Source organism: Argentina silus, assembly GCF_951799395.1.
Source record: "Argentina silus genome assembly, chromosome: 4".
Classification (NCBI taxonomy): domain Eukaryota; kingdom Metazoa; phylum Chordata; class Actinopteri; order Argentiniformes; family Argentinidae; genus Argentina; species Argentina silus.
In genome coordinates, this window is record NC_139658.1 from 13783841 (window position 1) to 13810133 (window position 26293).

Here is a 26293-nt window from a genome sequence, read left to right on the forward strand (position 1 = left end):
GGCTACATCTGGCATGGTTTGGTATTGAAACGTTGCAGCCAGGTGTAATGGAGGTAGGTCAGTGGATATTTTTGCTGTGGTGCATAGACGGTAGGTAAGGTAGTGAAGCTGAAACCTAGTTTCCTGTTGACTGTTTCTATGAAGCCTCAGTGCAACAGAGCTGTCAAATGAGCAGCAGAGAGGGGGAGGATAACACAGACAATCACACCTAAAACAGAGGGTGCCTTAGGGGCAAGGGATCTGTGGATTCATTGTGTGTGTGTGTGTGTGTGAGAGGGTGTGTTTTCTGCTCATGTGCTTTCAGTTAAGAAAAACATGGCACGAAGCACAGTACAGTATCGGTGTAGACACTTAACTGTGACACTGCTACCCCCCCTCCCTGGAGCTCAAGTGGTGCAATCTAATATTAATGAAATGATGCTAGAACATGATTTTTTGCACAGATAATAATGTTTGGCCTACGTGCCAGTTTTTTTTTTTAGTTTTTTTTATCATCTCAGGCTGTTGGCTTTTCTACAAAGGATTACTGTCACTCTCTTGTCGAATCTGTTGTATTGTTTCTGTGTGTGTCAGCCTTTATGGAAGAGGATCCTTACTCCAGCTGTTGGGTTACTGCGTTCATTCAGTGTATTATTATCACCACGTCGGATGCTCTTCGGCCTAAAACCTGCAGCTACAATTTATAACCTACTCTTTGCACTATAGTCGAGAATGCACAGTAACAACACTGGGTTCCTGCCACAGGAACAATGAGAGCCCATAGTGCTACACCACTCTACCCGAGATTGGGTTACACACACATACACACACCACTGCCTCCAGTTTGATAAGACATGAAAACAAGCCTATCAATTTACTCATTGTTCTCCATGAACCAGGCCTCCAAACACAGTCAGTAAACTAGCTCTTACCTGCATGGAGCTGCAATGTCTTTTTCAGAGAGTGGAATTACTTGGCAGCCGTTTAGTTGCCATTTGTGTCTTTTGTCGTAGACCTTCTTGAAAGGTTAGTGTTTTCTACACCAATTAGCTGCTCATGTTTATTCCAGATATTCTGAGGCTGAACACTGGTACTACCTATTACTCATATCAGTGCTTTGTTGTGTCACACACACACACACACACACACACACACACACACACACACACACACACACACACACACACACACACACACACACACACACACACACACACACAGAGTGCCATCAGCATTGAGAGAGGCCAATGCCTCTTACTTGTGTCTATTTTCTCATGGGGATCGTTGTTTGCAGGAAAACAATGTTGGGGCAATGTATGCATACTCTGCCAATCTCAGTGCTTGCATAGGTTTTGTTTAGAGAGGGTACATAAAGCAGTGCCTGAACCTGTTCAAACTGGACACAGTGTCAACATTTGGACGCCGTCTAGAACTGATTCCTGATGGCATGCTCTTTCTCGAACTCTGAATGTACACTGTTGTAGAAAATTACAGGTTAAAACTCTGCTTCGTTAAAGCCAAAAGTTTGTTGAGTGTTTGGAAGAATATTGTTTTGATGCTGTAAAGTTTCTTATTAGGTTATTGATGAACATCTTGGATGTTGATGTACATTTTAGACAACTAATGAAAAAGCTGTTAGCAGTCTGGAGTGCCAAAGTGTTATCTAAGAATGGAAATGAAACTCCTTAGTGCCTGTGGCTCTGTGGTTCTGCACTGCAAGGCCACTCCTTTACACAGAAGTGGCAACGTGGTGGCTGGCCTGCTCTGTCATGTCTTGCGGCAAAGGTTGGCCTATCTGGAACTCAATTCAAATTTAAGCTGAACATGAGCCCTAAAAAGGCATGGCCTAGCATGTGACTTTTAAGTATTCCATCTGCTCTTCAGCAGCACAGTTAAATTAACCACGTAAGGGCGTTTTTTTTGTTTTTGTTTTGGATGCTGAATAAAAACACTTCTTCCCTACTCGTGCTGCTGACAAGGAACTGAACGGACAGGGTGGAACCAGTATTCAAAATAGTCTGTGTGAGATGCATTGCTGATGTGACTCTTCTGCAGTTCAAGCAAGGTGAATACTCTTAAGGCTGCTACCAGTCCTGCTGTAATTCTCAGTCCAGAGGTCAATACCCCCCCCCCCCCCTCTCTCTCTCTCTCTCTCTCTCTTGTTCTCTCTCTCTTCAATCCTGGTCCTGAAGACCCGTTCTAGGCTGGCCTCATGACTCGCACCATTTCACTAATCAATGACTTGATGATGAGTCTACACACCCAGGACTACAGTAGGATGGAAGAACACTGATCTACTTCATGCCGAAGCTCACAGCAGGGTTAGTGGTGAGTCCAACCACAACCAGAGGCAGTGGGTAGTGGTTGCGGTTGTGTTATCCACTGCTAGTGGTAACCACCTCACTAACTCTAACCCACTCACTAACCCTGTGCCTTAGAGCAGATTGGTGAGCAGCAAAATATTAGGGGGAATACTAGTCTAAGTCTTCAGGGTGTGTAGAACTGAAAGGACTGGATAGGATTAGCAACATGGTGAAATGTTCACCTAGCATTATGCATGTCAGGGTGGAGCAACTCCCATCTTGCTAATACTCTCAGATCTACACAAGTGTCTAGGGAGAAGGGGCTAGCCTACGGGGTTGTTTCTGGACAAAGCCTCTCACTGTCTGCATTGATCAGGGTTTGCAGCAGCACTCCAACCATCTGACCCCTCTCAATCAGCGCTATTGATCCTGCTGGTTGGAGGGGAGAAAACCTGCATTCTACTACATGCTGTTATTTATGGAGAGCACAGAGCATGGTTCATAGTTGACAAACCTTTGAGACATTGTTTGATGTGGTTTAACACTATTGAGTCCTCCACATGACAGGCTGCTTGATTCAAAAGTGTTTGGTGGGTTGGGATGCTGAAGTACTCTTTCTCGCTGGTATTCTGGTGCCGACAGTCATGCAGACTTTCTACTTCAGAAATCTTGGTCCATTTACCCCCCAAGGGCAAACAGGACAGGACCACACATACTCACACACTGTTTACTGAAGTGATCATGATTCAGGGCCCCATCCTCCCCTCCCTCCATTCCTCATCCTCCCCTCTCTCTGTTCCTCCACCACACCCTTGTTCTTTCTGTTCCTCAACACTCATGTGATTAAGACACAAATCAGCAAATGTATTTCTTCACATCCTCCCTTTCTGTCTCCCCCCCTCACCCTGGATGGTGGACACATGTGGCGCAATATCCTCTCTTTGAAACAAGTAATAATAAGATTAAGAGATCCAGTAATTAGTAATTAGTCTTAACACAGAAGATTGACACATTTTTATTTTTAGCCTATTTTTTATTTTTTTTCTGTAAACATTTGAACATCGGAAGTTCTGGAGAGAATAAACTTATTCCATCAATCTTGCACATCATCATTGTATTCTAAAGCTAGGCAAAATGCCTCAGTCAGATACCTCCCAGGTAAAGCCTGTGTGTTGTCATTAGTTTTCCTAAAATAAACAAATTCTCCTTGCCCTTTTCTGATTTAAATCATGTACATGGTATATTTCCCTGTGACCCAGTTCAGTGTCTTCCCCTCCCTCCCTCTGTCCATCAGGAACCCCTCCCCTCTGGGCAGATAGCCAGACAAGCCAAAGGCCATTACTCCCGTGTCTGCCACACAGCATGCATGCCAAACTTTGTGTGACACTGAGACACGCTCTCTAACGCAGCCGTTTGATTTACAATTGAAATGCCTTCATCACACTGAGCTGTAATAGGCTGCAGGCGTTTAGGAAACACACATGTAAATGGTAGCCAACTGATTCAGTGTAAATATGGTAAGCATGCTCCAATGACTCCATATTAATCTGTCATCTGTCAAGTATTGAACAGTCAAGGTTATTGGTGAATGGTCATTTTTGTGGTATTTTACGTGATGTCATCACGTGCCTGCTGATGGTGAAGGCACTGTTGTGCAATTCAGTGTGACAGTCCAGCGTCACTAGCTAGCCAGTACTTATTGCAGTTGAATGAGTGTCCATGTTTTCCGAATTGGAGAAGTGGCTTATACACGCTCATGTGACCCTACAGTAGGTCTAGCTGTTTTCAAGTAGATTTTACTCCACAAGCCAAGCCCATGGTTAAAGCAGGCAGCACATTCCTAAGTCACCCATTCTAAATCATTTGGCTATGTGGCTGTTGAGGAGATTCTGGTAATGCACCTGTTTTGGGCAAGCCTGGTCTCGCAGCTGACACCCCCAATCCACAGCCATCCTGTCCACTGTCCCCATGCCCCCATCACTCTCTCAGCTGTCTCGTGTGCTGTGATGGAGTGCATCGGAGTGTGGTGGGGTAGGTGGACTCACCATAGATTGGCTTCTCTAAGAGCCAGCTGTCCCCTCTGCCACCCCTCCATACCAACCCCCGTCAACCCCCTCTGGTCAGCAGAGACACCACTGGACACATTCCAGACGTGTGTGGGGGTGGGTGGGGGGAGGGGGGGAACACATGCAGGCTCACCTTCAGCTTTGTGCCTCTCCCCCATCCTACCACCTCTACCCCACTGACCAAACCCACTGGAGCATGGTCCCCAACACCTGTCCCTAGAGCACCGACCTTTCTGCTCTACTGAGAAATCCATACCCCCAACTCAACATAGAATGACCCTGTCAAGCTGTTCTTCTAGTGTGTAAATGTGCTTACATTTTCTGAATAGATTTGACACTGCTCTTTAGCAGTGCCTATTTAGCTTTTTCTCTTGAGGTTTTAAAATGATAGCTACTGTATGATAATGCTGATTATTTAAAGGATGCTATTATTATGAGTAACCAACATGGTGCAGTGATGTTTCTATCTTCTCTCATTCCTTTTGAAATGTTTGGTAAGAGGCCTGTAAATGATTGACATCCATCCAACAAGTGCAACAGTGACATGACTACAGGACCAGGCAATATTTATCACTGGGAACCATTTGACAACGAAGTGTTTAGAGTTCATGCGTCTGTTAAATGTTCCCTGGTGAGGCACATGCTCTCTATAAGCAAACTCTTCCCGCATCCCCTCGTTCCACTGGCCTTGTGCTCATGAAATATCTGTTTGAAAAAGGGGAAATGTACACAGTCTAAACAAAGGGAAGGAGAGAGCGAGGGAGAGGTATGGTTGGATCTCTGGCAGGGAGGAGTGTGGAGAGAATGTTGCCTCTTGCTCCCCCTCGCCCTCTCCTGGGTCATCTATCTCTGTCGAGTGGCGACGACAGCACATGTCCAAACATTCAATTGTTTTCTCCTCGTGTTCCCTCATGCTTTCGGGCTCCGGTGTTAAGATCTTCAAGGGAGAGTGTTCTGGGGAAATTAGGACCTCCCAACCCCCTTGTGTTTCTCTATGCTGTGTAGTTGGACCATGCATCATGGACTACACACCATCTCAGAACCGGTCTATTGGGGAAAGGTCCTCCCTCAGGGTTCTAGGAAAGGTTACTATTGAGGGCTTCTCCTCCTCTTACCCCTTCATGTAGTCTCTTGTTAATGTAACTGTTTCACACGTGTGCCTGCAGAGTCATTGAGTTGCCTCAGTTCTCCTTTTCACTACATTGGATTTAATGTTTAAAACAAATAAATCTAATAATAATCTTCACCTGTACCTTTATGATCATTTTCGAGATGAGTGTGTCTGTGAGAGGCTGGATATCATACCCCTGTCACCAACGTGATCTGCAATGTCCCTCTGTGGATCCTCATGACTGGTTGCCATGGGGATTGAGTTTTTTTTTACGTAATTAGCCTTGTACAAGGCAGATTCCTTTTTCTCATACGCATCAAAGAAAACATCACAAGACTTGCTACAGCGATTCAGAGACCAAGAGGGATCTGTCATAGTTGCTGAGGAAACATCACACAGAATCGGCTGAATAATTTGCAGTGGTAGACTGTACATTTTTTGAAATTGAGGTTACCGAAAGACAGTAAAGATGAAAGACACACGCTTTCATCCAAAAGATAACAGTAATATCAGTCATCATGTGAGGATAACCACTTATCCTGTGTGGCGAACATCACAGCGACAGCACACTCCTGTAGATTCTTCCTCTACAACATCAGAAGGATACGTCCATTTCTCACCAGAGATGCAGCACAACTTTTGGTCCAAACATTCTGTGATCTCTCGCCTTGACTACTGCAACGCACTCTTGGCCGGTCTCCCCGCCTCCACCACCAGGCCTCTGCAGCTCATCCAGAATGTTGCTGTCCGTCTGATGTTCAATCTCCCCAAATTCTCCCATGTCACTCCCTCCTTCGCACCCTTCACTGGCTCCTGGTAGCAGCTCGCATCAGATTCAAGACCCTGGTGCTCGCCTACCGGGCGGCAAAGGGAACAGCCCCTCCCTACTTGCAAGCAATGGTCAGCCCCCAAACCCCTGCCTGATTCACTACTAAGTCGCTTTGGATAAAGGCGTCTGCTAAATGCCATAAATGTAAACATGTAATGGATAAAGAAAGAGTTAATCATACTTTCATGGTGGGCTCTCCCCTTGGGGAGAATTAATCCATTACAATACAGTCATTACTCAAACAGAACTACTAACTAATCAAAGCACTGAGGCATCATTCACCTGGAGAACTGTCTGCAGCCAAGCAGCTTGCGGTCCTGCAGACAACCCAGCGCCACAGCAGACCACTGTGGGGATGGAGAAGGGGGTGTCTGGGTAAACTGAGTAGGTGTGAACAGAGCCCAGCTCTTGTGCTGAGAGACACTGAGTGCCTTTGTGCAGTGGGGAGATGTGGGCAGAGCTTTATTCTTCGGTTTGTTTAAGAAGGAGAGACGGGGCAGGGTTTATTTTGGCCTGCCACCTCGCCACAGAACACCAGACCTGTTGATAATGTGTGAGTGCTGGTGGGAATTGGTCATGGAGGAGACTAGTGGTGCGATGCGTGGTTATAGTATTGCGTTAGGGAGGAAATAGTGTTGTTGATTATTGGAATACAGATTAGAGACAACCATTAGTTATTTTTTGCCATGTTTTCATTTGCTAGTTTTTTTCTCAGAGCTAAAGGTGTCAAGTTAGCAAGTAAGCCAACTACCTACAGAGCAACGGTTTTCATGAGCAAGGATTTCAATGAAAAAAACAAAACTCTATCCACAATAACGGTCTACCACCAACGAGACATTAAACTGAAGAGGCCTCGGGACCTCTGATACTGAGGGATTGAATGAACGAGGTGGGACCTGTCGGGGTTGAGTCTGCAGTTAAACCCTTTAATGTGATCCATTTGTAACCACTTTGCTGTGGAGCGGTCCAGGAAAAGCTTGGTCATGTTTTTGCAGGTCTTGGCCCCATCTGGAGGCCTGAGCTCTGATGCCTTTTATCTCCTGTTGTGGCCTGCAGCTCCGCTGCACCGCGTGACGCACGGGAAGAGGCTGTACAACCGTCAAAACAGACGTTCCACTATCCTAGGAGCAGTTTACGAGGCTCAAGCCCACATCTCATGGTCTCTCAGCGGTACTGTTGTTCTGTCTTAGTGATGTGCTTTCTTCAGGTGGCGGAGATACCGGGAATGGCCACGTGGAGTAAGTTTACCGAGGATGGTTTCTATGAGTGCTAGAGAGGAAAGCCGGTGGGGGTTGGGAAGGAAACATGACGCACTCTCCTTTCAAAGGATACAGACACACACACACCGTTTAGGAAACCAGTCTAGAAGTCCAATCTGTCTGTGTGTTAGCAAAAGGCATTGATGGTTCCTGAATGGGCTGGAGCCAAAGCGACAGTCTCATATGACCATAGGCCCATAAAAAGCCAGCAGCAGAGGAAGTTTGTCTCCAAACGGAGATGGAGTGCACTTCCTGACTAGTGTACAGTGAACAAACCTCCCCCTTGCTCCTCTCCCTTCCCCACATCCCTCCAATCCTCCCCTCCACTCCACCCCCACCTCTCCACTCGCCTCTTGTCTCTTCCTTTTCTCCATCTCATCCACACCTCACTTCCACCCATCAACATCTGCTCCTCCTCCCCTCCTCTACTGACCTCCATCCATCAATCCACCCCAGTCAGGCTCAGCTGCTGATGCATCACACTGTGCTCAGCCAGACCACACTACCAGTCCTGCCATGCCCTTCTTACAAGCCTCTCAATGCCACTGCAACTAGAGCTAGCTATGCCCTCAGAGGAAGCGTTTAGCCAAGAGCAGTGGCATTATTGGTGGTACTTTTGACTACTTTTGATTAAAAGAAACTCAGGCACATTCTTGTTCACCACAATATTGGGTAGTATTCAAGAATGACAGCATGTCAGACAATCTTTTTTCGAGTATTGAGTTTGTCTTTTAGCACCGGCACAAGGCCCAAGGGAACATCTCTACTCAGTTCATTAACCTCCTACAGATTGATTTGAACTGGCCGGATGGCATCATCTGGAAGGTCATTGGTGTATCTAATGTGGACTGGCTTTATGTTGCCAAAACCTTTGCAGGGAAGGCTGATTTTAATATATCTAATGTCAAAGTGATCGGTGATTCAAAGTGAAGGCATCGGTAGGCTGTCCTCCTCTTCCTCTTTCATTATGAAATGAGAGGAAGGGCTGGTTGTCTGCAAAATACAGGGTTACAACACTGTATGACCACCCATATCTATCTGTTTTACTCCCTTTTCTCATAATTCCTGTGTTGTCATTTGATTTAACTGTCATGAAACCCAGCAAATGCAGGCCAGTGATGGGAATGAGCAGGACTGTGAGCAGTTGCTCCCAATTCAATTTAGACTGAGTGAGTTGTTCCCATCAGGAGAAGTAGGGGGGGACCATAATAGGAGGTTGCGTCAGGCTGTGCTAGAGGCCTATATTCAACCTGATTTAGATTTGCACACAGCAGGAGCTTCCACAGCCTCTCTGACCCTCTAATCTGGTGCTGACACTAGTCCTTTTTTAGCTTGCTAATGTGGTTGCGTCGGGCCATTTTTGCGTTGGGCTGTCCTGCGCTGTGCGTTGCATATTTTCAGTAAGACGATTTAGCTGGATTTATAATCCCGCAGCCACACCCACTGTAGTGCAAATAAAAGATAAGCAATAGGAAGTTGACTTAATAAGTGATCTGTCCACTGAGAAAAAGACAGGAGGTCGGTGTTGGGCAGCCTAAAAGGGGGAGATTTAACAAGTTTAAACTGGCTGTTGCAGAGAGCCAGGTGTTGGAGATTTCCACAAGCTAGACCTTCTCTTTTCCAAGTTGGAAATTATTACTTTGCTGGTGCCTCTTTGTATGTAAGCACCTGAATGTAAAATGAAAGTGTAGTTCTCAACGGAAATGGGTTGGAAATGTGGGTGGGTGAGTGGTAGTGGTGTGCTTGTTTCCAGAATGACCAGTCCCAGTCTAGGCCAGCTAACAGGGGTGCCCGTGTTCCAGATAGAGGACTTGCCCTACAGTAGCCCCGAGGGAGATGCAGGAAACTGCTATGTTCCTCCTCTCTGCCTCCTGACAGGGGATCCTCCCATCAAAGGCTCAGCTTCAAAGCGACCCAGTGACCACTTGTGCTATTGGCTCTGTTTCTATTTAACTCGTCCTTTAGAGAGGGCTTACACCAGTGAGCTCTCTGGATGAGCTCAAGCGGTTTCTCCTTGTGTATGTTCCATTGAGCCACAATTGAAAGGGCAGAGTCTATAAGCATCCACTGCCAAGATCGGATTGGTCACGTAGATGTCTTCTGAATGTGATTCTGCATGTTATTAGTACCCTTGTTGTTCTGCAATACAGTATAGGCTACAGTTATTCCGACAGGATCACTATCTAAACATCTCATCATACTTATCCCTTATGAATGGAGCTTGCATGCTTTGTTGTTCTGTACATGGTATTGATGAGACATATTATTGATCAGACATCTCTAATCTACCAAATGATTCAGACATACTGTATTGAACATCTGGATGAGAACCAGGTCAGACAGCCCTCTCTCATCCCCCTCCTCCCCTTGAGGCAGTGTCTCACATCTGTACATCCGCTCTAGACAGCCATTACCTCTGGTGATGACTAGAAACAGGAATAGAATAAAAGCAAGGGAATAAAAGCTAATTTTACCAAGCAGACATGGGTCGATGACAATATCGACACAGATGAGAACTCAACACGGCATCTCCCCAGTACAATCACACTTCTCGCTTATTTTAGACGCGTGTATCCATGCGGGGGAACACAATCACAATGCATTTTTTGAAAAATGCTTTACCAAATAGGCTATCTGGTTGGTTGAAAAGGGGAAAAAAGCCGGCATGTTGGAAAAACCGCGGGAGTTACAGTACAGACCAACTCTCTCTCTCTCTCTCTCTGTCTCTCTCTGTCGCCGCCCAATCTTGTGCGTCTCATTCACTGCTGTCAATGACCACATTATGACTGGGTCCGGAGCTGGAAAATGTGCTCTGTGGTTGTGAAGCATTGGTTAGGCCAGGGCGAATGAAACACAGCATTGAACACACTGCCTCAAACGCTCTCTTTATGCCTCCTGGCAACATGACGAGAAAAACTGGAAGGAAATTAAATAGCTGGAAATGTTTTTTATTTTTTCCTTAGAAAAAGTGTATTACTTAAGAACAAGCTCCATTCTTTTGAACATTTCCCAGTTCTTACCTACATGGTGAGATGTGATTACAGCAAGAAGATGTTGGTCTACTGAGTCATGTCTTATAAAATGAGTCACATGTATGCAATCAAGTGACCATTTCCGTTTTCTTTTTTTCCCCTTCAAAGAGCTATCCATGGAAGAAATGATAAGGGTATGAACGTTTGGCAAAGCATACTGTAACTGAGAGCCAATGCATGAGTTGAAGTTATAATATATTGTATAAAATATTATGTCTAGTATCCTGGCGATTTCCAAGTAGGCATAACTCAAAATGGCTAACCATTTTGAGTTAGGCCTACATGGAAATTGCTGCAGAGATACTGACATAAAGCCCTTACGTATTATAATTTAATCAACCAATCTCAGTATTTGTCACTGTACCACAATAATGGGTAATCTTTAGTCCAGTAGCTAGCTTCCTACTCTGTCCCAAATCTGACATGAAGTAGAACATGGGAGTTCTCTCTGTGTTCGAGCTTACTTATCTGCTTCGCACCCAAGGGAACAATCAAGTTGAGTTCTAAATTGAGAACTTGATGTGACATGTCAAGCAGCAAAGTGGATAACATCCCTGTTCACCCCCCCCCCCCCCCCCAGTTTGGTTCTAAAACTGATTTACATGAATTTGTAAGCCTGCATAAAAGGCAGTTTTTTTTCTAAACTACTGAGAGCCTCCCAAAAGAGGATTCAGAGTGACCAGATTATTTTGTTTCACTTTGGATATGCAGAAGTCTTCTCTCTCTTTTTGGGACATTTGCATTTAATGTTTTTATATAATACAAACGGATGTGAAGTTTTGGCAGGGTTATCTTTTACTCTTGAAACTGTGGGAAACATGTCAAAGTAATCCCCAATCGCTATATACATTTGTCAGTGAGGCGGTGAGTTGTGTCCCAGAGGTTATAAGGTACGTTAATTCCCCACTGAGTGGCTTAATGAAATGTCAGAGCTGTTGGTTTTGACTCATAAAATATGCAGCTGGGTGGGTGAGTGACATGTCGAATCTGGCCCACGCCTTTCTGTCTGATCAGAGTTCACTCTGGAATGTATTTTATGAAACGTTTTCATATCTTTTATCTAGTAGGCACTTTCAAAGGAGATTCTTCATTGAACATGATCTTTAGTGCAGGACTAGGCTTCATCTAGCCCCAGATGTTGAAAGGATCTCATTGCTGTATATTAATCCCCCACCACTACACTCAACACAGACACAGGACTGCCTCGGCCCCGCCGCAGTTAGTGCCTGTTCCCTTGTTGTTGTTGTTGTTGTTGTTGTTGTTGTTGTTGTTGTTGCTCACCATGATTCAGGTGTGTGATGGAGCTGTGTCTCCTTCCATCTTCCCCCTCTTTCTCCCCCATCTCACCTGCTCTCAGCTTGAGACCACACCCATCCTGCCTCAGGGCCGGTCTGGTTGAGCAATGTTGACGGATGTCGGTTGAAAGAACTACAGAACTTCCCCATTAACAACAAGGTGTGGTCGGGACATCCAATGTTCAATGCTCAGGTCTTGTGCTGGTACATGTGCATGAGGGAAGGCTCTCTCTCTCCATCTCTCCCTTGCTTTTCTTCATCACCTGTGGCCAGGTTGCACAGAAGCATTACTTCACCAACCTGTTCCATCCTGTATGTTTCTGCAGCCTCCAGTTGTAGGCACACCTAAATTACCGGGCCCTCCCCCTGTTCCAGCGCCAAATCCTTTTGATCTCCGACCTGCTCCTCCCCCTCTTAGAAAATGGTGCCGGCTCCCATTTCACTCCCTGTTTTGTGGGGCCATTGTGAGACAAACCACCCCTTGGCAGGCTTTGAATCCCACTCTGTTTGTTTTCCCATCTGTTTTGTAGCTTTTCTCCCCCCCAAATACAGTCCCATTACTAAGATAAGATCTGTGATGAACATCGCTAATTATTTGAGTCGTCACTTCAAATGCTGTCATGCAAAATCTGGAGGGTATTCAAAAACACACATTTTCTCCTGAAACTAATGCCAACGAGGAGACTTGGGCGTCGTGTCGTAGCTGGTGCTGTTATTGTCGGCTAACTCGCAGGACATAAGAGTACTGTACATATGCTACACAATACCCAGCTGAATAGACTGACAGTGTGTTCTTCCCCCTGGAACTCATCAGAGGCAGAGGAATGTTGAGAGGCTTTTCAAACAAGGCTGCAGGGAGGGAAGCAAACACACAGAGTTATAGAGGAGAAAACATTGCCGAAGTATAAGGACATGAATCATCCCTGTATAAACTCAAAGCAACCTGATGATTAAGAACCAAGGACTACTTTTGGAATTGCCTCATGCTTTTACAATATCCACATAATTTTAAACAAATGTCTGTCTTTTATGTTGAGCTAAAGAATGCTAATGGTATTGGCTGAACAGGTGGTGTTGTGTAACAGCATCAGTGTGGATTTCTGAATTCCAAATCTGACCCTTCCCCTTTCCCCTCGAGCCGATAGGATGGTGTACAGTACCGAGATCAGACCCTTCCCCTTCCCCCTAGAGCCAATAGGATGGGTGTACAGTATCAAGATCAGACCCTTCCCCTTCCCCCTAGAGCCAATAGGATGGGTGTACAGTAGTGAGAATTTAGCTATTGCCATCTTTTATCCATCCACTCCTCTCAGATCTCTAGGCCTCTATTTACACCAGAGTTGAACTACAGGAAGAGGGAAAAACATAAACTAGGGGAAACGGCTGATAACACAAGCTAGCGTGATGATGCATTGTCTGATATTGTCATACCGGATTTCAGCTTTAGAATGTATTTTACATAAGCTTCTGATGAGTCATCTTCCTCCTACCTTCGTGAACAGCAACCATATCGCTCTCTACCCACCTGCATAGACTTTGCTCGTGTTCAAAATTCAGCAACATGTATTCCGATATTATTTTTAGAACTCGTTAAATAAATGATTTTCCTCATAAAGGTTTTGTCAGCGTCTCTGTGTTTCGTCCTTGTGTACCGTGCTGGTTTTGCAGAAATGTCAGGATGGATGTCATGCAAATTGTTGGCCGGCATCCCATCATTTACTGTAGATCATGGCTTCAGTCAGCTAGTTTCTCGTCTTTATTGACTTAGTCTCAGTCTTCTGTGAACCTTTACCTCAGGACTGCTCTACCACCAGTCAAAACAGTCCAGTGCTGCAGTCAAAATATGTGTTTTGGTTTGTCAAAACATCTGCCTCCTCAAACAAGAGGCTCTTTTGTCACGTACGGTTTTGGAGCGGGGGATGTCTTGATGTGATTTCGTAGAGCAAACTGTTTTCCTCAGCAATTAACTCATTTGCCATGTGCTGAAGGCCAGTCTCACTGACCTCTGAGCTACCAGGCAACATGTGATCTTTCAAGCCCCCTGCACACCAGATTTCAAGGGGGAATACTACTGTAGCTAGGATGATATCAGCTTTAGTTCCTGCAATCGCAGACTTTTGGCCATTCATATTAGTCTACATTTATGCAATCCAGTTATTCACACTGAAACAATCAAATCGACCAAGAAGTGGGACCAACACAAGAGACAGGAGGGAGAGAAGGTGACCTTGGGGGAGAGAGGGTGTCTGGGGGGGGGAGAGGAGAGAGAGAGGGGGGGAGAAGAGAGAGAGAGGGAGGGGGGAGAGAGAGAGGGAGGGAGGGAGGGGAGGAGAGAGAGGGAGGGAGGGGAGAAGAGAGAGAGAGAGAGGGAGGGAGAGGGGGAGAGAGAGACACACTGAGTCACTGCCATCACACAGGCCCCAGTGTGGCTTCTCCTGACCCAACCCCTAAACCCCACAGCCCTGGCCCTGTCTGCCCCGAGACTCTACTAAATAGGCCATTGTAGCATCCTGTCACTGAATACAGAACACTTACTATGAGACGACCAGACTCGCCGCTGACAGGGAGGATAATACGCCTTTCAGAGAGAGAGAGACGGAAAGATGGGAAGAACAGCGGAGGGAGAGAAATTAAGGGGAGACAGCGAGAGGAGGGAAGGCAGAAAAAGGCAGACAGAGGGGGAGGAGCAAGGGGAGGAGGGTTAAAGACAGGGGTTTTCTCTACAATCCAACAATGTTGAGATTATCGTCTGTATTGAATGCCTCCCAGTCATACCGGCCAATCTCTGCTTATGCTGGTTCAACTGGGCCTATCACTAAGACAGGCAGCCTGAACCTCCCCATCTCCTCCCCAGGGTCACCTCTATCAACCCTCCCTAACCCCCCTCTCTCTCCTGGTCTCCGTCTCTCCCTCAACCCTCCTCTCCCCCGCTGGTCTCCCCCTTTTCCTTAACCCTCATCTCTCCCTAACCCTTCTCTCTCTCGCTCTCACTCTCTCTCTCAAAGTCCTTTAACATGTTCGAAATAGAGCTCTTGCCTGTACCTGTATAATACACCATATTGATCACTCACTCACCTGATATGTCCGTGAAATCTCGGCTGTAATACATGACATTTTCTTAAGCAATTTTCTAGTTGAGGATTTTCTCTTATGAAATGAGTTGCGGTAGAAACACCTACTTGAAACTCTAAAGCTTTGTGTCCTTCCTTTTCACAATTTCTGCAAAAATAAATGCCATATATTAATAGTACGGCTGTTTTAGTATCTATTAGATCTATGAGTAACTAGTTTCAATATTCTATATGTACCTGGCGTATTACGTGAGACTGACATGTGGGAATCCATTTTTGCCACTTGTGCGCACATTTTAGAACCAGTGGCGGAATTTATACAAATATCCTGTCCTATCATATAATGCTTTTAATCAGAGTAAAAATAGTGTCTCTTCCGACTACTGTCGGTATAGCTAAGCTCATACATTTGATGGAGCTGAAGTCTTTAACCTCTTTTTAATGGAGGGTCCAGAGGGAGCATACTTATTGGTTGGAAAACAGGCCTGGCTTCCATCATGTATTATTTGTGCTCTTAGATGCATTGTGATGTTTATGTCTTAGAGAAGAGAGGTGTCTGTGTGCACTTGCGTGTGTGCATGCATCACAGTCTCTTTGCGCCTGGGACTGAGTTGGGGATATTATGTGGCTAAATGAATGCAATCAGAAGCAGATGTCTGTGTCTCTCTCGACAAGGTCATTCCTTGTTTTGGTGCTGTGATGGCTGCTAGAGTCCAGGGAAACAGCTGGAGTGTGTGTGTGTGTGTGTGTGTGTGTGTGTGTCTGCCTGTGTGTGTGTGTGTCTGCTTGTGTGTGTGTGTGTGTGTGTGTGTGTGTGTATCTGCCTGCCTGCCTGCTTAGTCTTAGGTGGTGGTGGTGTCTGGTCTGTTGTCAAATATGAATGCAATATAGTGATCAGTCAGTCTGCCTTGAGTGACCCTCAATGGAATCTCTATAGACATGTTGCAACTTACTTGGCAGCTATGTATGTTTTTTCACAATGGAGAAACAGCCCTTTAAAAGTGTGAGGAAACAAGGCTCTTAGCCCTTAATGAACACTGCCTAGTGCCCTTTTGTGAAGTCATGACAGCCTAGAAAAACCTATTTGCTTTGAACACTTTTTGAAGGTGATTTAAATTCTTGCCTGGCTTGTCATACATAGAGTTGTGAGGGTTTGAGTGATTGACGTTGTTTTTGTTATTGTTTGTTTGTTTTCCAGGGGCAACAAAAGAGATTGGCTCGGCCTTGACGAGAATGTGCATGAGACACAGAAGCATCGAGTCAAAACTGAAACTCTTCACAACGTAAGACAATGGTTTCCTTACAATGTTTAGTTTTAGAACAGCCCAGAGGCCAAAGTCAAGCAAGTGTATCTGTTTTAATGTCTCTCAAATTAAAATCTTAGCTTTTGCAGCTCTTTCTTTCAGAGTTAGTCAATTGTATATGACATCTTAAGACCATTAAATAAAGTGGTGAAAATATTGCATTGTCAGAGTTAGCAGAATGCTGTTGCTTTGATAATGACACGTGGCATGTTTCTGGTCAGCCTATTGAGTGAGAGATATCGACGTATACCTGGACTCTATGGAAGGGATTGATCAGGGCCGGAGGGCAAGATTCCCTGGTGTGTTCATGTCAGATGCAATCAGTCAGAATCAGACTTTCCTGAAAGCCCAGTGCACCCTGTCTGACTCTGCAAAAAATGGATTTACAGAAGGCCTTCCACGCGCTGTCCTGCCCTGAAACCAGTTCCCCATGCCTCACTGCCCTATGTTGAACCCAGTTCCCCATGCCTCACTGCCCTATGTAGAACCCAGTTCCCCATGCCTCTCTGCCCTTTGTTGAACCCAGTTCCCCATGCCTCTCTGCCCTTTGTTGAACCCAGTTCCCCATGCCTCTCTCTGTCCTACGCTGCTCTGGCTCAACTAACACCAGCAGATCTAACCAGGCTATGCTTACTGGTTCTCTTCTCTGCTCCAAACATGCTGATGAGATGAACATGTTCTGTCAGGCAGCACTGGGAGTTGAATGAAGACATCTGATGAAATGTGAACCCTCAGAACTCTCCAAAGGCTTTCATCTGTCTCAGGGGTCATGGATGAGCCTCATGACCTGGGTCATTCCAGGCTGTTAATCTAAGATGTTATATTAGGAAGCCCTTGTTGGTCTCACTTGCTTTCCCACTGTCTCTATATCTGAAGTGTTGCTCAAAGCTCCACAACACAAAACACAACACATTAAAAAGAATAAGGGCAGCATCAAAAACAAAGATATAAGTAGAAAACGATAAAACACAACACATTAAAAAAACAATAAGAGCAAGTCTATAAAAAATAATTTTAAGAAAGGATTTAACAGAAGATACCAATCTTGCTAGCCTAATATCCTCAGGCAGGTTGTTCCAGAGTCTAGGGGTCCTATTGGCAAAGGCCACCTTTTGTCTTCAGTCTAGACTCCAGAACGGCCAGAAGGGCCCTGCCTGAGAAACTTAGGCTGCACTGAGGCTCGTAGGGGATTGAAAGGTCAGAAATATAGTCTGGTGCCACACCCAGCCGAGCCTTAAAAGTAATCAGTAAAATACTAGAAGATACTAGACACAGATACTCTTGTCAGCTTCATCAGTTTGACCTGTTTTTTTCCTGTCCCCCTAAATGAGAAGCAGGCAGGTGAAAGTGTTGACAGCGCTGTGATGATAACACCTTGTTAGTGTGTAAACAGTCATTGAGTGTTTAGCTAAAACTCTTATGGTTGGGTTGCTTAGCTCTCACTCAGCCAGAGGTGCTAGCTCATACCTGAGGGACATGCTGGAATGGCTTGGCTTGGCATTGTCGAACCATGGCGAATTGTCTTGTCCCGTAGACGCTCAGACCGCTGCCCTGAGTTAGCAGTGAGTTAGCCAGTGTTTCCCTGGCTTGCTTTGGCAGAGTAGACCAAAACATCCAATAAGACCAACCCCCCCGCCCCATTTGATGTTTTGCTTGTGGACTTACTGCATTTGTGATTCATTGGATTAGGTATAGCACAGTATGAAGTAACTCATGGCATGTAATAAGCATGACTAATATACTGTGTTCCCCTGCAGGGCCCTGACAGACACCCTGATCAACCCTCTGGAGCTGAAGATCGAGGAGTGGAAGAAGGTGGCCAGTCAGCTAGACAAGGACCATGCCAAAGGTACATGCTCCCCTGAGACTCTACCCTACCACAGGGGTTCAGATATCTCTGGACACATTCACTGTGTATACCTACTGTGTGTTATATCATGATAACAAATCTTTTAAAGGTGTGTCTAAGATGTCCAACTGTCTTTTGATTAACTTGATACTATTGATTTATTCCATATGATGGATAATGAATTGACTCATTGCTTCTCCCCATTGTAGAATACAAGAAAGCCCGTGCAGACATCAAGAAGAAATCCTCAGACACCATCAAGCTCCAGAAGAAGGTTAAGAAAGGTAAGGGCGTGTTGCTTTGAGTTCTGACAAATGCTCTAGGCCAGACTGTAGGGGGAAACGCCCTTGGAAAACTGCGGTGAAGGGGGGAAAGCTATTGAAAAATGCCTGAATGTGGTGTGTGGTGCTTAGCAACAAGCAGGGGAACAGCCATAACCCGGGGTCATGTTACCTCACCTGGGCTGGTGTTGAGAAAGGAGACAATGATTGGTTGTCCGCCACGCCCGCTGTTGTTATGGTTACCCATGGTTTGGCCACGCCTGCAGTTATGGTGCCCCTCCTTTTCACCAAACTGTCACGCCGTTCCTCTTCCATATATGGTATCATTTCAGTTGTAGTTGTAGTACACCTCAGGGCCTGTTTTAGCCTAAGTGTTTCAGTCTTGGTAATGATCAAGATGTGATGTGTGACTCGTCATTTCAGAATGGGTGCGTGTGCGTGCCTGGGTAAGTGTGTGTCTGTCTGTGCCTGTGTGGGTGTGCCTGTGTGTATATTCCCCTCACCAATTACCAACAGTTGTAATTTTGTGGTGTCAGACCACTTCATAGCCTCAGTGGAGGGGGGGGGAGGAGGAACCTCCAGCTCATCCTCATCCTCAAGCTGGTCCTCTAGCCTCGGGGTCGTTCTGACGTCCCCTGAAGTGTAGACACTCCCCAGAGCTGGACTAAACTGTTTCTGACAGAGCACCACCATCTCTCTTCCAGACATCCACCACACTGCCCCCTCTCTTTCTGAGCCTGCTCTAGTGCAGACCTCTCTGTCTCTCTCTCTCTCTTTCTCTCTCTCTCTCTCTCTCTCTCTCTCTCTCTCTCTCTCTCTCTCTCTCTCTCTGCCCTCCCTAGCGTAGTCACATCTCGCACATTTGGTCAGTTATAGTCCAGATCAAAGTGATGTAGTAACATCAACCCTAACCCTAACCCTGACCCTAACCCCCTTTCAGATTGGATCCCTCCTTACTTACTTGGATGAAACCGCTGAAACCGAAAGACAAACCTGAACCATAGGTTATATTCAACAATCAAGATCCAGAGTTCCACTACACTGTCCCCCCCCCCCCCCCTCTATCTCTCTCTCTTAATCACCATCTACTCCAGACTTGATAGGCACGGGGGAACAGAGGGTAGTGGAAAGGGACGCATTTATTCATCTGTGACTGCTGACAACTTCAGCTGGAGTTTTCCATTGTCTAACTCACTCTAGCTGAAGAAGTCATAATAAGCCTTTAGTATGAACTAGTTGCAGCACCCAGTCTTTTTAGGGGCTCACAAAGACAATGTTTTCATTGTAAGCTCACCCTGAAAGTACTGCCCTGTATGGTCAGAGATTGGTATCTATCCTCCACTGACCCACATTACACGTTTGTGTTCATGAGGGTACAATGCATTGAACATTAAAGACAGATATGCCTTGAAGAGCCCAAATGATTCCTTACCCTCAGCCTTCTTATCATGCCGTGCCTTATGCTAGTCTTAGCTTGTTAATTACCTCTAGCCTGAGCTAGCCCTCACTGAGGTGTGTTTATTGTTAGCACCTGGTAGTTAGCTTTAACAGCATCTTCTTTTCGGCTGGCAGCTGCCACTGACAACTGTTGGTTGCTATGGTTAGCATCCTCTACACAGCATGTAATGTTTAGCACCTGTTAGCTAGCGTTAGCGTCCTCCATGAGGACTCTCCCAGCAGCTCTCCTTTACAAGAGAGTTATATGAGCTGCTGTACCGTCTGATGAGAACAATCCCAGCAGCACACCGAGGCGTGGGGATTTGAATTATTAAACTCAGCGAGCAGGGGAGGCATTAGTATGCTAATGGTGTGGCAGCTTTCTCTGATGGCTAGGAGATAAACAGGAGGGGGGTGCAGGGTTGTTAGCGTTAGCAGCACACTGCTTCCCTCCTGGCTATGCTCGATGTAGGGCAGGATGCGCGGCTTATACTGTATCTAGCCCTGCGCTGCGACCTAATTGGATCCAGTAAACTAGGCCTTGGGGGGGGGGTGAGAGGGAGCCGGGTGTTGGGATGGTGCCGACTCACACAAGGGGCAGGAAACACCCAGAGACATGGACCACCCCCCCACTCTGTTTGGAATGTTCCCATATATGTGGGAAAAGAGGCAGTGTTGTTGTCGAGTGTTTAAATTGTTGTTGTTGGTGGTGGTGATGGTGGTACAGAATCAGGTCAATAGCTTGACTTGCCCCTCTTACCATCCTTTGGCACCGTTAGGTTTCAGACATCTCCTGGCTACACTCCTATCCACAGGTAAAAGGATCCTGATTTCTGGTCCAATTCCAACTCTTAGACGTGGCTATGGCCGCTTCACCAGGCTTCTCCCTCTCCACAACTGGCTCAAGGCAGAGTGTACAACCCTTGGAATCCACGTCATTGACAATTCCGACCTCTTCTAGAACCGTAGTGAATACTAGAAGAGAGATGGACTCCATCCCAATCGCACTGGTGCACACTTTCTCTCTGCAAACTTGGACTTTGCCATCCTACACACTGTCATAGTTGACTGAGAAAGTCCATGCCAATAGCATGGAGAAAGTCCAAGCCAATTACATCAGTTACCTTACTGTATGGTATGGTTACTGCAGTCTGTCATGGTCACTACAAGGGACTGGACTACTAAACAAATACTTCCTAAACTCTGCCAGTCGGGCAGTCTGTTTTCAGTCTAATTTCATCCCAGTTAACAGTTGCAACTGGCAACATGTGAGATCCACTAAACATCACTTAACCTGTACTACTCGTGGTATAACTGCAAGTAATCTGATCTCCATCCCATTAAATGTTCCACATCCTGCACTAAGAACGACTGGATGGGGGAAAATGGATATGGCACTTCTTGACATTCGATCACTAAGCAATAAAACTTTTTTATTAACGAACTCATATCTGAACATAAAATTGACTGCATGTTTTTAACAGAAACCTGGTTAAATAGCGAAGGACCTGCTGTTCTTATTGAGACGTCCCCTCCATGCTATGGTTTTGAGCATTCTACAAGGCATGGTAAAAAAGGCAGTGGGACTGCCTCTATATTTGCTGACGCCCTAAACTGTAGAAATATCCCTATTGGTAATTTTTGCTCCTTTGAACATCATGCTATAATGTTAAAATCCCAACCCCCTGTGTTTGCTATAACAACATATAGACCCCCAAACAGTGTCCTATCTTTTTAGATGACTTCACCGAAATGTTGTCTATTGTCAGTACCAATTATGGTCAGGTGATTTTAATCTACATGTAGATAATGCAGCCGACTCTAAAGACTCTAAATTTGTTGAGCTCTATGGATTTTATTCAACATGTTAATGAGCCGACTCACAACAGCGGTCATACGTTGGGTCTAATTATCACTCATGGTCTAAGGATTGATGTATCCTCTGTAATTGACCTGGCAATCTCAGACCACTACTGTATTTTTTTCTCTGCATTCTTATCATCTAGCTTTGTTACTGAGCAGGTTGTTACAAAACATTATCTTACCTCTGAAGTTGCTGAAAATGTCATAAATCATATTAATAACATACCCCCTTCCTTCCTCTTGTGATGAGTTAGTCAACAATTTTAATAATAAACTGAAGACTACCATTGATGCTATAGCACCAGCCAAATTTAAGATTAAATCTAAACAGAAACCACCATGGAGAACTGGGGATTTTATTAACTTAAAGAAAAAAATGTAGAAAGAAGGCCTCACTATCTTCAATAAAGCAATTAGAAATGCAAGACAAGCTCATTTCTCAAAGCTGGTTTCTAAAAATCATAATAATCCCAGAATGTTTTTCTCAACTATTGACAGCCTCATAAATCCAGCTCCAAAAAGTCACTCTTTCATCACCTCAACATCAAAATGTGTTTTTGCAGCATTTTCCAAGACAAGATAACATAAATCAGGTTGGATCTAAACCATGTTATACTGAATGTGCGTGAGACCCTGTCTTTGGACACTTTTCCTCTGCCTACGACTGCTATGAATGATTTTGCTGCTGTTGATAAAGAAATGCTCAGGAACAAAGTAATGCAATTAAAACCCTCCACCTGCTCACTTGACTCTACCCCCACAATTTTTTAAGACTGTGTTTAATTGTCTTGAGGATGAAGTGCTAGTGATTGTAAATCACTCCTTGCTGACTTGCTTTCCCTCTGGCACTGAACTGCTATTGTGAAACCTCTCCTAAAGAAAAGTAACCTGGATCCTTCAGTGCTAAACAATTTCAGGCCAATTTCAAACTTTTCTTTTTTAAGTAAAAACAAATAATAATCTTGAGAAATTAGTATTTGAACAGCTAAATGATTACCAAAATTGGCTTTTGTCCTCAACACAGCACTGAGACAGCGCTAGTTAAAGTTGTAAATGACCTGAGAATGAACATGGATGACAAGAAACTCTCAATATTAGTACTTTTTGACTTAAGCGCTGCTTACAGTCGATCATGCCATCCTTATTAACAGACTACAGAAGTGTGTTGGCCTCTCTGGCTCAGTTTTAGACTGTCCAGCAGAGACTATTTTGTCTCCATTGCTGACCACTCCTCGGCTAACACTAGCATAACGTGGGGTTCCTCAAGGCTCCATTCTGGGACCTGTGTTGTTCAGTCTCAATATGCTGCCACTGGGGAATATCATCAGATAACACAGGATTAATTTTCATAGAGATGTACAGTTGTGTATCATCTATCACCCAATGACATTAGCCCTATTGATAAACTAGTTCAGTGCATTGATCATATCAACTTGTGGATGTCACATAATTTCTTGCAATTGAGACAAGAGGTTTTAATTATTGGAGCAAAGGGAGATGCTGCGCACTAACTTAAAATCCCTGGCACACAACGCCAAACCCCTAGCAAAAAATGTTGGCATGCTTCTAGACCCTGATTCGAATATTGAATCTCACATCAGTAATCTCACTAAAACCGCCTTTTATCACCTTAGAAATATTGCTGAAGTGCAACCGTTTCTCTCCCAGGCAGATACTGAGAGAATTATGCGTGCTTTTATCACTAGCAGGCTTGATTACTGCAATGCTCTTCTTTCTGGTCTACCTAAGAAAGCTATAAATAAGCTACAGAGCATTCAGAACATGCACTAACCAAGACCAGAAGGTGAGCACACATCTCACCTGTCCTAAAGACCCTTCATTGGTTGCCTGTCAGTTTTAGAAAAGATTTTAAGATTTATTGGTGTTCAAATCATTCAATGGACTAGCGCCTGAATACTTGTCAGACATGCTTTTAATGGCCTTATTCCCTGGGTGAGGACAAAGAACTACAGGGAGGCGGCATTTAGTGTCTATGGTCCTGGTCTCTGGAATAGCCTGCCAGAGGAGCTGAGGGCGTCACAATCTGTAAACACCTTTAAAAGAAATCTTAAGACATACCTTTTTAGCTTAATCTAAATATTCTTAATCCATTTTATTTTAGTCTACCCTCTTCTACTGTGCTGCACTGGTCTCTCTGTTCTACCATGTCTCATATTTCCTATACTATAATTTAATTTATGGCATTTAGCACATTTTCACTGTATTGTTGTATTTTCATTGTATTGTTAAGCACCGTGTATTGCAGTTTTGCATATAAATAAAGTCTGATTTGATTTAGTACTAACATTGCCTCTCTTGGAAATATGCAATTTAGTCGTCAAGGGGGGAGACTCCTGTCAAGGACCTGGAGCTAAGTTTTGCCCCTCAGCTTCAGTGAGGCGGTGATGGAGGCAGAAAAGCCTGATGAGAATCAATCTCAACATGCAGTGGTATAATTCATAGCTGTCGTGTGAATCTTGCGACTGTAATGAGGAAGTTATTGTCTGCACAGGCATTTGCTAACATGGCTGGTCTTTCTTCTTGGGCAACAGTACAAATCGGGCGTTCATCTCGTTGTTTGGGAAGTTTGAGTTAAAGAACGCGCACAGCCTTACAAACAAAAATTCTAGTTCTCCTCCACAGCCTGAAGGTGTTTGCTCTTTTCCCCCTCTCATTCGTTTTCTCTCTTCTCATCATCGAAGACCGAATGATGTAAAGCCTTGAACTTTGGGGTCGTTTGATCGTGTGTAACTTAAGCCTCAAGGTACTGTGGATCAGCCGGTCAGCATTACCTTTGACCCCTTCTCTTCGGCCACTTCGCCCGTGGTGTAGTCAAGAGTGTGCTAGGCTTCCAGATCCTTCGGATAGAACTGTCTGATGTCATAAAGATGTGATTATCTGTCATGTAGAATATGGGGTCAAATCATCAGCTCTGTTATGCTGACCTTTTCTGTATGTAGCGTTCTAAAAGGAGCACCCCCATTGGAAACAAGACCCCTTTCTTAACCCAATCCAAGTCTACGGGCAAGTCTTTCCCTTTCTTCCAACAGTCCTTTCTCCCAGATTCCTCATTTGAGAATATAATATGTATTATCTGGCATCACTGATCATTTCCTTTGAACAGCCAATGGGGGTTTGTTACAGTTTGCAAAGGTACAGGTGGAGTTGAGTTGTGAGCTGATGCTGGAATGTTGGCAGCTCCCAGGCTTAAACCCGCCCTCTGACCCCTCAGGCCCATAGAGGGGGGTCAGGAGGGTCAGGGTTGAGGGCCAGCAAGGGCAGATCCCCAGGATTACAGAGCCAGGGGTCAGACACAACCCTCTCTTTTATCCCTAGGAAACATGGAACAAACGCTCCTCCTCCCGAGTTCAGAGTCCAACTCAATCAGTGAGATTGGAGAGTTGCATTGCATTGCTGACTTGGTGCTTTGTGGGTAGAGAAACAATGCCATAGAAATATGATACTACTACTAATATGATACTCGTTCATGTGGGTGATTTTTTAATTTCTCTGGTTTGATTGAAATTTCTCTCTAATGTAGTTTCGCTCTTGTGTGTGTGCACGCCCGCATGGCCTCCCTAGCCGCAACCAATCCTGCTCAGAATCCCAGGATGTCTCCCTGTCCGGCAGTCCCCATCACCCCGACCCCTAACTGAAGATCTTGCCTCAGATTCCCCTACCCCCACTTCTAACTGAAACCACCAGGGGTACAAACGGTCTGACCCTGAACCAATAGCTGAAGCGACTTCTTCCTCTCCCCCCCACCTACCACTGTGGAGAACTGACACCCCAGGAACATCCATACACCTGCCCACAGTACCATGGCCCTGTCCAGAAACGACCCCTAGACCCTAGAAACCCTGCCCCTTCTGAACTAGGTTCTCCTAGCCTCAGCCGTCCACACCGCAGGGTCAGCTGATGGCCTCCTGACTCCCTATCAGCTGTTCTGGGTGTGACTCACTCCAAATAGGGAAAGTCCTAAAAACGGCAAACCAGTGGAGGATGTGAAATGATCACTAAGGGCTGGGTGAGCATTGAAAGGGAAGTAGAACTTGGAACCGTTTTTTGTTTGTGGAGAGTTTGTCGCAGTGATGTCAGTCTCGCTCGCACGCATCACCCACAACAAGCGGGTAAACAGTCCGTTTTACTACAGTCAAGCGCTAAATGATTGTTATTGTGTGTACACTGTGTGCGCTTCAGCATGAAATATAATAGGCCATAGATAAAAGACGCATGAGCTTAATGGGGATGTTTTGGTTTATTGCGCCCGTTAATGTTCAGTTTATTTCCATTATGTTTTCAATCCCGTCGCAATCGTTGCCATGCTCACATCCACAGTCTAAAAGTTAGTTTGAGCTATTCATGTGGCACTCTTATTATTTCAAATACGTCATCATGGGAATAATGTTCATTCAGTGAAATAGCACACAAGATGTTCTATAACTTCTTTTCACATCAACTGGAAATGGTTACTGGAAAACTTGTATACTTGCTGTGGTTATTCAAAGACCAAGTTTTGGGAACATTGATGTAGTCATAGGGTCAGGACTGTATTATTCCAGGTGTACTGACTGAGAACAACATCTCTCTCACTCTCCCTGAGCCCTCTCCCTC

General features: G+C 45.1%; 1 protein-coding gene across 1 annotated transcript in view; it reads left to right on the forward strand.

The window, feature by feature from the left end:
- The window catches only part of mtss1 (MTSS I-BAR domain containing 1), a 53505-nt gene that overhangs the window by 13025 nt on the left and 14187 nt on the right, over window positions 1-26293 (forward strand). Inside the window, 3 exon segments of the mRNA XM_083668412.1 lie at window positions 16144-16228; window positions 18007-18098; window positions 18308-18382. Of these exon segments, the coding sequence (XP_083524538.1) occupies window positions 16144-16228; window positions 18007-18098; window positions 18308-18382 (252 nt within the window).